The 15,678-nt window shown below is 36.6% G+C and overlaps 1 protein-coding gene and 1 non-coding gene across 2 annotated transcripts in view; both read left to right on the plus strand.

Moving 5' to 3' along the window:
• ROBO2 (roundabout guidance receptor 2) overlaps positions 1 to 15,678 on the plus strand; it is a 700,057-nt gene that overhangs the window by 62,542 nt on the left and 621,837 nt on the right. Inside the window, exon 2 of the mRNA XM_027773853.1 lies at positions 9,983 to 10,309. Within this exon, the coding sequence (XP_027629654.1) occupies positions 9,983 to 10,309 (327 nt within the window). The remainder of the gene's footprint in view (positions 1 to 9,982; positions 10,310 to 15,678) is intronic.
• Positions 2,665 to 2,769, plus strand: LOC114008754 (U6 spliceosomal RNA). Its single transcript, XR_003550255.1, has one exon. It is a non-coding gene; the product is annotated as a U6 spliceosomal RNA (small nuclear RNA).

The following is a 15,678-nucleotide window of genomic DNA, read 5'->3' on the forward strand; positions in this document are numbered from 1 at the left end:
TGTGTAAAGAGGGTGAAGAGGTGAAGGGGAGAGGAAGAATGGAAGGGGGAAGGAGGAGCAGGAAGAAGAAAAGAAGACCCCACATCTCTCTCCAGAATTCAGTTTTATACCCCTCTTACATAGCCTTTTTTTTTTTTTTCAGTGAGAAATGTGTTTTTTAGATTTTGGCCTTCAAGATTTCAACAATCATGATTTATATATTTGGATTATGATTTTTGAGATTTTTGGATGTTAAAGAGTTTAGACTTTAGGGATTTTGATCTTTCAGCATTTCAACATTTAAGATTTGGGATTGTGTCTTTCAGTATTAGGATTGGAACTGTGTAAGATAAGGATTAAAAGTTATCTCATAGCTCTTTCCTTTTCCTTTCTTGAAGTTTAAAATGTTTATTTATTTGCTGGTGAAATAATTTGTTATGGCGATTTCTGGTTCACAAGTAAGGATTGTATACCTGGTGGGGTACTCTATGGTTTTTCAAAGCATGCAGTTAGTACATAACAATGAAATCAATGGTATAGACATGTTATTCAACATTGAACATTATGTTATATTGGGTGCATTTGATAACAGTTCTACTAGTATTCTTTCTTTTTTTTTGAAAATTGATATTGAGTTGGCAATGACAGTTTATACTTTGTTGTGGTACCCTGTTCCACAGCTCACTCTGCCTTTTTACACGCATTCTCATGTCTGTTAATCTTTTCTCACCTAACCCTGTTCTTTGCTGCCCCCTCCCCACATAGGTTCTGACATCTACCTTTACTCTCTCTGCATCTCAGAGTCCTCCTCTGTTCCCTCTTTCCCCAGAAGGGGCATACACTGAAATGTAGTCGGCACAAAAACCAAGGATAGAAAAGTTGTAAGGACAGTCATGGTGAGGAGAGGGAGTGATGTGTGGATTCCAGTTCATTACAGGTTACCTTGGTTCACTAATCAATGTGGGCAGCACTTGCAGTGGCACTGAGACGTTTTTCCTCAATGAAAGAAATTTTAAATAGGCTTATTCTGACAAAAGATAAATTAGTTGCAACTTTAATTTTTTTGAAATCTAGTATAAAGCTGTCAGCTTGGCCTAGCAAAAATGTATCAAGCAGCAAAACATTAAAGTATGATGAAATTTTTTTAAAAATTGAAGTAAAATTAAAGAAAATATTCACTTTGCAAGCTAAATAATGTGATTGCATGTATAAAAGAACTTGAAATAAAATAAAAAAAACCATTAAAATGGAAATGATTCTCTCAAAAGGGAAACTTTGGTCCATGTGATTAGAGTCGTATAGGTTAGATTTCGTGACTAATATTTATAATGGCTTCCAGAAGACAAAAATATAAGATATATTAAATGTATACTACCTGTCCTGGTGACTTCCTTGTACACAATCTTTTAATATCCTAAACTGACTGACGATGCATGGGTGTCCTGACTTACACCTGGCACAAGTGAGGCATAAATATTAGCTGGCTAGTAACCTGTATCCTTTATTTCTGCCACACTGCCTCCTCCTGCAGTGATGTGTCAGGCAGTCCTCACCTTCTCATCTGGAGCTATTCTGCCTCTCAAACTGGGCTGGGGATAATGTCAGAGGTGTCTCTGATTACTCCAATTCAGAATAGGGGTAATCATAGATTCATTGTTCTAAGAATTATTTAATTTTATTTATTATTATTTTCATTATTACTTTAATTTGCTAGAGCACATGCACTCACCAGAGAGAGACAGACAGTGAAAGAGAGAGAGAGAGAGAATGCTGCCAGGTTCAGGACTGAAACTGCAGTTGGCCTGTGGGAGTCTCGCGCCTTAACCACTACACCACCTGCCAGCCCTGAGAGATTAATTTTAATGTGCTGATTTGGGGGACAAGTATTTGTTAAAGCAAACAGTTCTGAACTAGTGCACACTGTTACATACATTCTTTTAAAATTATTTAATTTGATTTTATTCATCAATATTATTTTTTTGAAAATTTGATCAGAGAAAGAGAAAGAGAGAAAGTCTTCAGAAAAATGAAGAAAAATTTGAAATGCATTGGTAGACGTGTGGCAGGAGGACACTTATCCATAGGGCTATCTACTTTGTGCATGAAGAATGAAGCTTGATGTGGGGCAATAGTAGACTGTGACTGAACAGTGAGGCAGGAGCGTTTCACTCTGACACACCAGACATGAAATCAACAAGTGCCCTGCTCGGTGTTTTATTCTTCCTTACTACATCCTGTGGCTGAAATCGCTTCCGAAAAACAAAAGTTCCGTGGCGCTTGCTGCGACTGAGTGGCTATGGACTAAATAAAGCTTCATCAAACCATATCTCAGAATTATGAATATATATCACCTTCAAAAGATTCAAAGAGCTAATCAACAACTCAACTTTTAAAAAATGAAATGTTTTACCAAAAGCCATTACAAAATCATTGTTTGAGAGTCTTTGAGAAGCAGAAATAATCCATTATGTAAATGTGGGTGCTCTGAACACTGTTCAGAGACGCATCTGCATTCGACTGACTGATGTGAAGTTGTGAAATGCATCCATCTAGCCAGGCCTAAGTGCGTGATCATCTTCTGATAAATGTGCTGAAGACGCAGCTTCTTAGACCCTTCCACTAATAATTTTTATGCATTCTTTTCACTGTGTTGACCAGGAATCTGAGTTTAAAGAAATACTCACTGTTCTCTTTGGTAGCACCTATACTAAAATTGGAACAATACTGAAAATATTCACATGGTCCCTGGGCAATGATGACATGCAAATTCATGAAAAAAATTATATGTATATTTTTCCATATTGAATTAGAGATCTTTAGTTTTAAGATTGCCTCTACAAGCTATTCAAAGGTGTAAAAATCACAAAACTTTCTCACAGCTTATTTTCTTAGTAAAAAAATAAACATTTTCATGCGCAGAATGTCAGGAGGAAAATGGAGAAGGGATTGTGGGGTGGCCAACTCCCAGGAGAAAGAGGGGGGATTTCTCACTTTCTGTCTCACTGTCTCCCTCTCTCTCGAGTGAACGCACATACTCTATGGAAAAAAAAAAATATATATATATCCAGATATTCATCTTTAGGAAACTCTGTTTAATTTCTAATATCATTTTCTTATATATCTAAGGAACATAGAATAAGATGTTTTTAATTAAAACCTGACTGCCCAATTAATAACTGCAATTAATTAAAAATGTCAGACTTGATATTAGATGCAAAACGAAGTTGAAATGGTAGATAGTTATTCTGGCACATTGTTTTTCTCTCTGTTAATGTGGGGATTATAAATATTTTTCCTTATATAATCAATATTGCCATCAAAATATTTTTTATCTAAAATATAAAAAGAGTTTTGTGGTCCCATATAAAAGAACTATTAATAAAAATGAAGTTAATAATGAAAAATGATAAGCGGGCAGGTATTCTAGAGCAGAGTCCGTAAACTTTCTGTAAGACCAGATAATAAATATTTCAATCTTTGCAGGTCACGTAAGGTCTCCTTCTTTCCTCTCCCTTTCCATTCTTCCACTCTTCTTCCTCCTTTTCCTTTACCCCCCTTCTTTTTCTTCTTCTTACGTCTCTTTTGTCTCTTCCTCCTCTTCTTCTAACACTTCAAAACATTAGGACATTCAAACTTCTGAGCCATACAAAACTGGTTAGTGCAGTGCTTCTCAAACTCTAATGTGCAAATACACCCAGGGAGACAGGGAGCGTTCTGTTAAGAAGCTGAGTCACATCTTACAGGTCGGAGATGGCCTCTGAATCCTGTTCGTAGCATGTCTTTGGAGGATGTCTGTGATGCTAGCTAAGGACCACACTTAGCAAAACCGTTGAGGCTAAATTGTTTCATGGTAATTCACGTGGTGAACATCCCCCTCTACTGTTTTATTTGTTGATTTTGTTTTGTTTTGTTATGGTCTTTTTTTTAAAAAAAATGATACTTTATTCATATACTTTTTTTTTACAATTAAAGTATGAATTTATTTTGATACAAAAAGTTTCTGAAATTCATTCATAGTTTTCCCATTACACATATTTCCATTAGTTTTTCTTTTTCTTTTTTTTTTTTTTTTTTGGAGAGATTTATTTTTTGGCTATAGGGCTCCTGTGCTCGCCAGAAAGACAGAGAGAGACAGAGAGACAGAAAGCGAGAAATCACCCCGTGGGGGGATGGCCATGCTGCAATCCCTTCTCCTCCATTCTCCTCTCAGGATCTTGGGCATGCACACATGCCCAGCGTGAGTTTAAGCCGCTGGGTTGGGATTCAAAGTGTGTTCGACTACATACATGGGAGTCCGGCAACATAGTCATTATGTTAACTGCTTATCCCCCCCCCCCTTTTTTTTAATCCCCAGTGATTCCTTCTGACAGCTCAGATTGGTTTGTTTTGGACCAAGCAATGGATTTGTTTTCGCCAGCAATGTCCCTTTGCACACACACACACACGCACCTGGCATGAATTCAAGCCACTTGGTCTGGGACTCAATCTGCTGTCTACTACGTGGAAGTCCAGCAACATAGCCATTACACCAACTGCTGGTCTCAGTCCTTTGTAATTTTAGAAGCCCAGACTTCTTTGAAAATTTGATGACAGCTCTATCACCTCCACTACGCACCCGTGAGCGGGTTCATTCGTCAACCTACATTAGGCTTATTTGTTGATGCCATCCTAAAGTCCACTGCTACTTTTTTTTTTTTTTTTGGGGGTTTTTTGTCTAGGGTGCGTGCGCTCGCCAGACAGAGAGAGACAGAGAGACAGAAAGTGAGAAATCACGCCCACAGGGGGGATGGCCACACCGCAATTCCTTCTCCTCCATTTTCCTCTCGGGATCTTGGGCACACACGCACGCACACGCCCCTAGTGTGAGTTTTAAGCCACCGGGTCCGTGATGCGAACTGTGGTCGACTACGTGGGAGTCCAGCAACATAGCCATTACACTAACTGCTGGTTCCTAAGTCCACTGCTAGTTTTGTGTGATGTCTGAATTTAAGGAAACTCATAATTAATCTCCTTACTTTTAATAGCATCTGAACATTTAGATTGTAGCTCTAATTATGTATATCTATATCTATCTTCAACAATCTATTAATTTCTCTATCTCTTTCTTTTATCTATTTCTCTGGCTAGAGAGATCTTTCAATTTTATTTTATGACTTAGCTATTGTGGGCCTTATGACATTAGGCGTATTTGTTGATGCCATCCTAAAGTCCCCTGCTACTTTTTTTTTTTTTTTGAGAGGTTTCTGCTCTAGGGTGCGTGCGCTCGCCAGACAGAGAGAGACAGAGAGACAGAAAGTGAGAAATCACGCCCACAGGGGGGATGGCCACACCGCAATTCCTTCTCCTCCATTTTCCTCTCGGGATCTTGGGCACACACGCACGCACACGCCCCTAGTGTGAGTTTTAAGCCACCGGGTCCGTGATGCGAACTGTGGTCGACTACGTGGGAGTCCAGCAACATAGCCATTACACTAACTGCTGGTTCCTAAGTCCACTGCTAGTTTTGTGTGATGTCTGAATTTAAGGAAACTCATAATTAATCTCCTTACTTTTAATAGCATCTGAACATTTAGATTGTAGCTCTAATTATGTATATCTATATCTATCTTCAACAATCTATTAATTTCTCTATCTCTTTCTTTTATCTATTTCTCTGGCTAGAGAGATCTTTCAATTTTATTTTATGACTTAGCTATTGTGGGCCTTATGACTACATTTAAAATTTAAATTAAAATGAAGGTGATAACCTTTGTTAGAAGTGAATAGAAAATGTTCCAAACTTTGTATTTAACTTTTTCAGTGTAATTTTATTGATTACTTTAAAAAAAATTGTTACACAAGTCCTGTAGCCTAGTGATTAATAAATCAAATTCCACATACTCTATTGTGGTTCAAATCTTGACCTTGGTAGCTTGGAAAACACTTGACATGTGTGCCCCAAATCTTGACAGGATGGAGAGATGGAGAAGGGCTTGCAACATGACCACACCTTACTGAGAATGTTTTCTACCTCTCCCTATTTCTCTAGTAAGTGCACATGCCCTTTGACACTTATACAAAAATTGTATTATTGCGCCAAGTATGTGTGTGTGCATGCCCATAATCCTGAGAGGAGTATGAAGGAGAAGGGATTGTGGTGTAGCCATCTCCCCTGGGGGGTGATTTCTAAGTTTCTATTTCTCTATCTCTAACTCTCTGACAAGTACACATGCCCTATAGCAAAAATTTCTCTTAAAAGAAAAAAAAAAAAAGAAAGAAAAAGTTGCGCTATTGAAATAAAGTCCATATAGCACAGGATTCACCTACCTATAGGTACAGTATGTTTTTTATTATATTCACGAAATTGTGCAAGCATCACCATAATCTATTTTATAATTTTTTGCATCATCTGGGAAGAAAACCCATCCCAAGTCTGCTCTGTAGCATACTGGTGACGCACTGTGCATTGAGAGCTAAATGCCACATGGCTGGTCATGGTTCCAATCCTGGCCCTGGCAGCCTGAAAACATGCCTGACTCATGTACATGTGTGCCCCAAATCCTGGTCACGTGGAGTTATAGAGGAAAAAGAGTTGTGACATGACCGTGCTCCAATGCGGAGTGCTTTCTCTCTTTCTCTCTGGTGGATGCATGCATGACAATAAAAAGGAAAAAGAAAAAAGAAACCACATTCCCCATCCATGATAACTCCCCAGTCTCTTGCACCCTCCATTCCCAACCCCACCTATTGATAAATGAATGAAATTCTCTGAGTGCTTATTGGGTACACTGGACTCTAAATATTATTGCTAAAGAGTCTAGATATTTTGCCTCTTTTTCTCCTATCATTATGGTATTTGATATTTTGTTTAATAAGTGTATTATTTAGTGTATTTCAGGACTTTCTTAGGTTTGTTGCTTAATAAGTAGGAAACTATTTGATACAGTACCGCAATATCAGGTAGCATCATAACAGCAAAGACGATTGATTTGATTTCTCTAGATTGTAGAATTTTCTGTTGTTGTTATGGAGAATGTATATTACTGTATGTGGGACATTAGAGAACAAGAACAATAGCTAAACACATGATTATAGCTACTATATGCCCTTTATATTTGGGATTAGAGTCTATGGCTATGGATCCACACCTCTACATTGAAGAACTTGTTACCAATTTCCAAACTGTGACTCAATATTTAGATTTAAGCACTTTGGGATCATTTTATATCATGACTTTTGGAAACAATTGTTACTTTCTATATTTTGTAAAGCCCTCATTTGCTTTAGAGACCTGGCATTCAAGATATATAAGTTTGAATATGATGATGCATATTGGATTTTCCGTTCACGTGACTTGGTTCTTTTCTGTTGAAAAAAAAGAGTTCTGACTTGTATGCTGCCTACTCTTTTGTTTTAGATACCTAATGCTTATATATGCTCTTTTTCTGGACCTGATGTGATTTAAAAAAAAAAATGTAGTCTGCAACCTTTACAGGTTAATCCTCTTCAAAAATGAAAAGATTCATTCACAAATTACGATTCCTCTCTTAAACTAAAATATGCATTTCAAAATAATATTGAAAGTGAGTAGGTAAACCATTATAGAGTAAATATTATTTCTGTTTACTAAACCGAAATATGCTAATAATAGGTAATTGGCTGGGAAATTATGAGAGCAAAGTTCTAAGCAGCTCTTTCTTAGGTCATTGTCATTATGTCCCCAGACATTGTTCCCCCTCTCGGTATTTCATCTTGATTTTATTAGTAGCAGCTGGTAGGATGCTTCCACAGATAATGGCCATGAACACCTTGTAAATTAAAAATATTCAAAACAACACATACAACATTTTAATCTTAAAATATCAATAGATTCTTCTCTTGCTATTTCTTATAGCCCTTAATGGCCCCAGTTCCATTGTAATGATGGGGAAGTCATTATCACCTCTTACTCTTCTGTATATGGTGGTAAACCAAACTCCGTTAAATGTCTCTTTTATGATATGTCATATATCTCCTCCTGTATCTTTTTATTTTACCTAAAGCACCATTTCCCAAAGATTCTTTTCTTTCTTTCTTTCTTGCTTTCTTTCTTTTTTCTTTCTCTTTTCTTTTTTCTTAGAGAGGTTTTTGCTATAGGGCATGTGGGCTCGCTGGACAGACAGAGAGATGGAGAGACAGAAAGTAAGAAATCACCCCCCACCCCCCTGGGGAGATGGCCACACCACAATCCCTTCTCCATTTTCCTCTCGGGATCTTGGGCACTCATGCACACATGCCCAGCGTGGGTTTTAAGCTGCTGGGTCTGGGACCCAAACTGTGGTTAACTTTGTGAGAGTCCAGTGATGTAACCATTATATCACCTGCTGGTCCCCCCAAAGATACTTTTATTGTTCTCTTTGACTATTAAAGTAATTCTCAACTGTCTTTTGGCATCCATTGAAATCATTTTATACATTAGATCAAAAATATGTTTCTAATACAAACATAGTCATGTTGTCATACCACTGCCCACTCAAAATCAGATCCATGCAGAGTAAAACTCAAACTCCTTCACATGATATTTTAAGCCATTTTGTTTCAGGCTTCAGGACTATCTTATACCTTACTGCCATGTCATCTGATCATAAATGTACCTTGCAAATACTCTCATTTCTCTTTTTGCTTATAGTATTCCTTTAGTCCAAATGCATTTCTTCAGTTGACATATTTTATTTCTTTACAACTCAATTCAAATGCCGTTTTTGTGAAGAGAGATCTCTTAGTATGCTCCAGCTAGAGTTAAAGGTTTTATGTTTATTCTCGGCTTTCTTTTTCTAATATATTTCTTGTCCCTCTGTGTAATTCTTATCTCATTTTATTTTCTGATTTTTTTTTTTGAGAGGTTTTTGCTACAGGGCATGTGTGCTCACCAGAAAGACCAAGGGAGACAGAGAGAAAGCAAGAAATCACCACCCAGGGAAGATGGCCACACCACAATCCCTTCTTCTCCATTCTCCTCTTGGGATCTTGGACATGCATGCACACTCACCCAGCATGAGTTTAAGCCACCAGGTCCGGGACTTGAACTGTGGTTTACTACATGGGAGTCCTGTGACATAGCCATTACACCAACTGATGGTCCCTGATTATCTCATTTTAATTGATGATTTATACTTGAATCTCTCAGTCAATTACACCTGGGTTCAAATCCTGCCTCTATTGCTTACTTCCTTTATTTTATTTTAATTGCCAGAGCATGCATATGCTAATCAGAGAGAGACAGAGTGAGAGAGAGAGAGATGGAGAGAGAGAGAGATGGAGAGAGGGAGAAAGAGAAAGCACCCCCAAATGGGGCATAGTCACATCACAACTTTTTTCCTGAAGCTCCACCCTTCCCTGGGTATATCTTTCAAGCCACAAGGGTGGGGTTTGAACTGTCATCAGTCACTTGGGATCCAGTCCCCAGTGGACAGAGCTTAACCACTGCACCATGAGGCAGGCCTTGTAGCTTATTTCCTCTACATTTCTGAGCCATTGATGTCCTTTCCTAATCTTCTTCCTTTTTTTTTTTTTTTTGTTAAATTGAAATTAGAGTTACACATAATTGGCAGGTCTCTTTGTGTTACAATTTGATAACGCAGTGCCCTCACAGAAAATGGTACCTATGTGTGCCTTGTAAGTAACCTGAACACTTGGCTATCTTCCTGAATAGATAGTACACACCTTGAGGGCAGGAAATTAGTTTTATTCATCTTGGATCCCTGTCCCCAAAGGAAATCTCTTGATTTTTGCTTGACCTATTTCATGAAACATGTTAAACTTAACTCATTAGAATTAACATGGAGTTTTATTGCTAGATTGCCTCATTTCACAAATGAGTTGTGGATTATGTTTGAGATGCATTGAGAACGAAAGAGTGCAGTGTAACTAAGTGATCATATTCGACTGTGCAACTCAGTAATAGTTTAACTTCACCATGAACTTAAGTGAAACAGCAGGTACAGATGACGAAATGTTTAAACTAACACTCTGTCATATTTCGTAGGATCTCGTCTTCGCCAGGAAGACTTTCCTCCACGGATTGTGGAGCACCCTTCAGATGTCATTGTCTCTAAGGGAGAGCCCACCACTCTGAACTGTAAGGCGGAGGGCCGGCCAACGCCCACCATTGAGTGGTACAAGGATGGTGAGAGGGTGGAGACGGACAAGGATGATCCCCGGTCTCACAGGATGCTTCTGCCCAGCGGATCCTTATTCTTCTTGCGCATTGTGCACGGGCGGAGAAGTAAACCTGACGAAGGAAGCTACGTTTGTGTTGCAAGGAACTATCTCGGCGAAGCAGTGAGTCGAAATGCATCTCTGGAAGTAGCATGTAAGTGACCCTAATGAGCCGTGTATGCATGTTTACTTTTATTTATTCTTAGTAAGTTTTGATTTGTTTCCATAGATATCTAATTCCTAAAGGGAAAAACCAACACGCTACAGATCATTTTACTTTGCATTTTCCAAAGAAATCTGCTCAAAATAATGTCAAGCGAGGGTATTAAAATCAATGTGTTTATATTAAATCAATTTTGCCATTATATTGTACTAAAGCAAAGTGGCAATAATGCTGCTCATATTTAAAATTTGAGTAGTTGACGTATCTTATGTTAAAGTTGGCTATGTTAAAGTTAAAAGTTTATACATAACATCAGATGTAATGCATAAATTCAATATTGCAGCTGTTTTTATTACCTGTTTATATATATTTTAAATATTGAATTATCAATATTGAATTTAAGCCTTTATAAATATATACATGAATATATATACATTATTCATATATATATATGTGTGTGTAGACATATATATATATATATTATATATATATATTAACTTCTATGTCTAATTTTTACCATGGAACTTAAGACAAAGTATATTCTCTTATTCTCAAGGTATAGTTGCTCTTTTACTTCCAGGCTACATTCAGAAATCATTATACTAGGCATGGAGGGGAGACTGCCCCCTACAACAGCAATTATGACTTATTTATTTATTTATCTATTTGTTTATTTTTATGTTAAAACTCATCAGAGAGAACATCTACTTTCTGTGGGAACAGAACAGTCATGTAGTTTTGGTTTATGGGGGGAGGATTTGAATTTTTGATTTGAACAATATTATAACATTTTGATGTTATCTATTTAAACATTTGGAAATTGCCATGATTCATAAAGAAAAAAATTATTATCATTATATTTCAGTAACATTTCAGCACTTTGAGGAAAGATTTTATCTGGAATTGTGACTAAATGTCACTGATCAGGTCTAAAAGTGTTCATACTTTTCAGCTTTCTGTTTGCAAAGTAAGTTTTATAGAGAAGAGAACTGCAGAATCTCAGGATGCATGGAGATGTTTACTTAGCTGGGAGCGAGGGCTCAATTATGGCTCAGGGTCTCGTGTCTTCAGTTGCAGTTGGTGCTGCTTTCTCAGGCTACATGGTATCACAGCAGATCAATGAACTCCTGTGGGTGTGTGTTGTTATTATCAACATTATATCATTGTCTTTATACTGAAAGCATCTTTTGGTAAGCAGAATCACATTATTTCATCTATTCCATGGAAAACTTTTATTTTGAAGCATCTAGCCTCTGATTTATAGTTTCTGCAAGGAAATCTAAAGCCCACTGATGCTTGAAAAGTGTAATTTCAATAGAAAAAGACAAGGAGAATCCTCAGTCCTTTTTTGTTCTCCTGAAGTGCCTTGAGATATAAACATTAGAACCTCGGGTTGCCATTTTGTACTGGATGACAAATAATTTCATTTTTATAAAATGATATTTCTAAAAGCACTTATATGCAGTTTGGTGAGATTTGAAATATGTGGACAGAAGCTCAAGAAAGCAATACTCGTACGTGATCTATTTTTGTTTTAAAATATCTTATTTCTGGAACTTTTCACATATATTGAAATATTTTAGTGCCAAATACTGTTGATTATTTGTTCCCTCTAGATCTCTTTATGGTAAATATGACAGGCATTATTCTTTTATTTTATAGAATAAGAAAATAAAGTTGATGATGATTAAGTAAGATTCAGACAATAGTTTAATAAGAAAACCTAGACAATATCCTGAATCTTCTAATTTTTAGTTTAGAGAAGTTTATCATTTTTTAAGAAAACCTCTTAATTAAATTAAATAACTTTTTACACTTAAGGATTTAATTAAATTAAGAACTTTTCATTTTCATGGTCTTTTTGTTTTACCACTTTGTAGCAAATAATTCTCTTAAAAACTTAACTAATTTTATTTCTCAAAATTATAATTTATATAAATTGGTCAATTATTTTATTGTTCGGCAGTAATAAATTTATTTTATTTTTCAGAGTCTTGGATTTGTTAAAATTGAACCCAACACATACACATTTTTTATTTTATTTTTTCTAAAAGGATTGCTGTCTTTCCTAATTGCATCATTAATAATGAATCAAACTATTCTAGGAGGAAAATTTTAACCCATGATTTTTTTTTTCATGTAATGTGCTGTAGCATTTTTTAATTTGAAATAAATGAGCTTTAAGAAATGCTTGAATTACTTATGACCTAGGAGGAAAACAAGGCTTCCAAATTGGATTTAGCTGGTGAATAAAATTCTTTCTTCTAATGCCATGTCAACAGTGCATGCCATTTGAGGAAACAGAAGATCAAATATTCTTTTCTATGTTGCTCATCTCTTTCCATTAGCTCATCAGTCTTCTATCTTTCCTTATTTATGTCATAAAACTTATGAATATGAAAATTTGTGCCAAAGCTTCATGATTCCTCAGTGCCTATTGGCATTTAAGGTGTATTTTTATAAAATGATAGAAGAAAAACCTGCAGATTATATAATTTATCAGTCTTCATATTCTAGAACATTCAACATGAATGCTCAATTAGGGTGCATCTGTTTCTTTACCTACTAACTGAAAAAGGATGTTTGTTGAAAGAGGTCTTGGGGTTTAGTAACGCTGAAGACACCTGTTCTTGAAGAGTTCCCCATTGAGTTGGGATGACAAACATGACTATAAATAGTCATAATCATTTAAGTAATCAAGCAATAAATTCTGTGTGGGAACCCAGAGAAAAGAATATTTCATTCTTCTGAAGTGAGTTTAAAAAGGATTCTAATAGGATATATATTTGAGCTCTGATTTAAAGATCAGATGAGAATGACTCAGGGAGAAATTGAAGTGAAATAACATCCTGATAGAAAGAATGTAAGTTTGAGAGAACTGTATTTGGAGAACTGTAAGTAGCTAGACATGAAGTTGGTGGGCAGAGTAAGTTGAAAAGAAGGCATGTATTGAACCATAAAATCTCATCTTTTTATTTTGTGAAAGAAGAGTCTTTGAAAGGGAATTGAAAATTATGTTAAAGGGGGTGATGATTGATGTTAGCGAGGAGTTAAGAGGCTGTGGAATGATTCATAAAAAAAGTAGATGTTAGATTCTAAATTGAAAATAGCAGTGAAGATTGAAAGGAAGAAATGGTTTGCAAAACTTTAAAGAATTATAAATCATACCAATTTTCCATAAATTTGCAAAGATAGAGGGTGACTCCAAGATTTTTTTTTTTTTTATGGTCTGAGTTTGGCTGAATGATTGGAATATAGTGCTGTCATCCATAGGAATGGGAAGTATAGGAGAAATAACTGTAGTGGAAATAGGGGATGGGGGTCAGGTTGTAATGTTTGACATACCGAGAAGATATCACAATAAAAAATATCTCATGTTCCATTAAAAAAGAGAGAGAGTTTCTAGAATTGAGAAGGTGCTTCCCTAGGCAGAGATTGAAGCCATGAGAGCAGATGAAAGGAAAGGAATTGTCTAGGTGGGCTGAAGACAGTGGTTAGCAAGGAATGAGGTCACTCTTATTGCTTGGAACAGCAATAGAATATTTAATGGTAGGTAAAGGAAAGTGTTGCCCATGCAGGAGGCTCAGGCTCAGAAGACATATCAGAGGATGATCTTGGGCAGTGACTCAAGAAGAAAAACAAATAAACAAAAACCACTTTTCCAAGAAAGAAAAAGTGATTGGCACAATGCAGTGCCACATGGTAGTCAAATAAAAAGTACCTGAGGGCTGAAGAATAAGTGTTAAGAGTTTGAGTGGCAAAAGATGCTCATTCTTTCAAGAGGTGGATCAGAATGGGGTGTGGGGGAAGTAGGGAGGGTATCTCAGCCTCTATAGTAATACCATTTGTAAATGAATAATTCTTTATTGGGGGCAGCCTGTTCTCTGTATTATAGGATATTTAGAAGCATCTCTGGCTTTTGCCCACAAGATGCCAGTAGGACTGCCCCCCAAAACCAGTTGCAACAACCAGACATTGTAAAGTGTCCCCTAGAACACTTCTGTTAAGAACCACTGAACTAAGCATCTAAATAGTCAATACCATATTGAGAAATAGCAAATGAACTTACTACAACTTTTACTGTAAAATTATTATTGAAACAAAATAGAGGAAAATTTTGTTTTTCTTAGCTTTACCTGGTTTTCATTTGAATTCAAAAACTAAATTCTGTTATACTATGAAGTGTGCAGTTTTATTGATAACCATCTGAATTGTATGATGGAATGGAAATCAGCCTATTCATTATTGTATCACATTTATCTCTTTTGTGTTTCATTTAGTGCATGCTTCAGCTTCATGTAATGAAACCATACAGTGGAGTGCAAAAAAATCCCTTCTGAATCAATCATTGTATTGGAGAGTTGAATCATTTACCTCACATTTAGTGGAGATTTGAATTACTTACTTCTTTTGTTGGAAAAAAAAATAGCAAACCAAAAAGGACTTTTCAAGTCACTTGAACTCAAGAAAGGTCTTTAGCAGAAAGTTATAGTTAAACAGTTAGAAAGCAGAACTACAAGGTCCGCCAGCCAGAGCCCTGCCACTTGGTGGTCCGAGGGGACCACCAAGAGAGCCACCGAGTGGCTGGTGCAGATAGGGTTTCAGAGCTTCTAGCCCAGCCCTGTGCTCTGTGTGTGAAGGAGCACAGAGGTCCTCACAGACTGTGGCTGCCTGTGCTGCAGCCTGAGTCAGTGGCAGTCTCCAGAGATAGCAGCTGTAGCCCCAGGTGGTAAATATATGACAGCAGCTTGATCTATCGACCAGGGTAAGAGGGGGTTCTGGCCTAAATGAAAATTCATGAAAAATTGATGAAGTCCCCAGATTATTTTTTCCGTTTCCTTTTCTCAGCACTATACCAGTGCAGAGGAGGGGAGAGTAAATGAGGTGCTGAACTCTTCAGTGGCAAGGAGGTTGTGGTTCGAAGGTCAGGGGTCACATAGAGACCTAGAAACCGATTTTTTTTTTTTTACTTCTAAAGCAAAACATAAGAACTTTTCAGATTAGCTGCAATTTACCTACACTTTAATACCTAAAATGACTAAATGTTCAAAAATTGATTTTACGTGCAAGTATGAAAGAAAGAAAAGGTATGATTCATTATTCAATTGTGAATCTATAAATAGATCAAATTCCGTGGCTGCAGGTGGATTTCTTTCTGTTAGTTACTTTTTCTTTTTCTTCTTTTTCCTTTCTTTGTATCAAGACTCATGCAGTAAGAAAGTCATTTAGGGAAGGAAAAGGTCTTGCATTATTTATAGGCCACAGATTACTAGAATAGAGGAGCTAGGGAACACTCTACCAACATCATGGTCTTGTTTGCTTTAAATCCACAACTAAATTGATGTTTTATCTGTACAAGG

Source organism: Tupaia chinensis, unplaced genomic scaffold, assembly GCF_000334495.1.
Source record: "Tupaia chinensis unplaced genomic scaffold, TupChi_1.0 Scaffold000382_1, whole genome shotgun sequence".
NCBI lineage: Eukaryota > Metazoa > Chordata > Mammalia > Scandentia > Tupaiidae > Tupaia > Tupaia belangeri.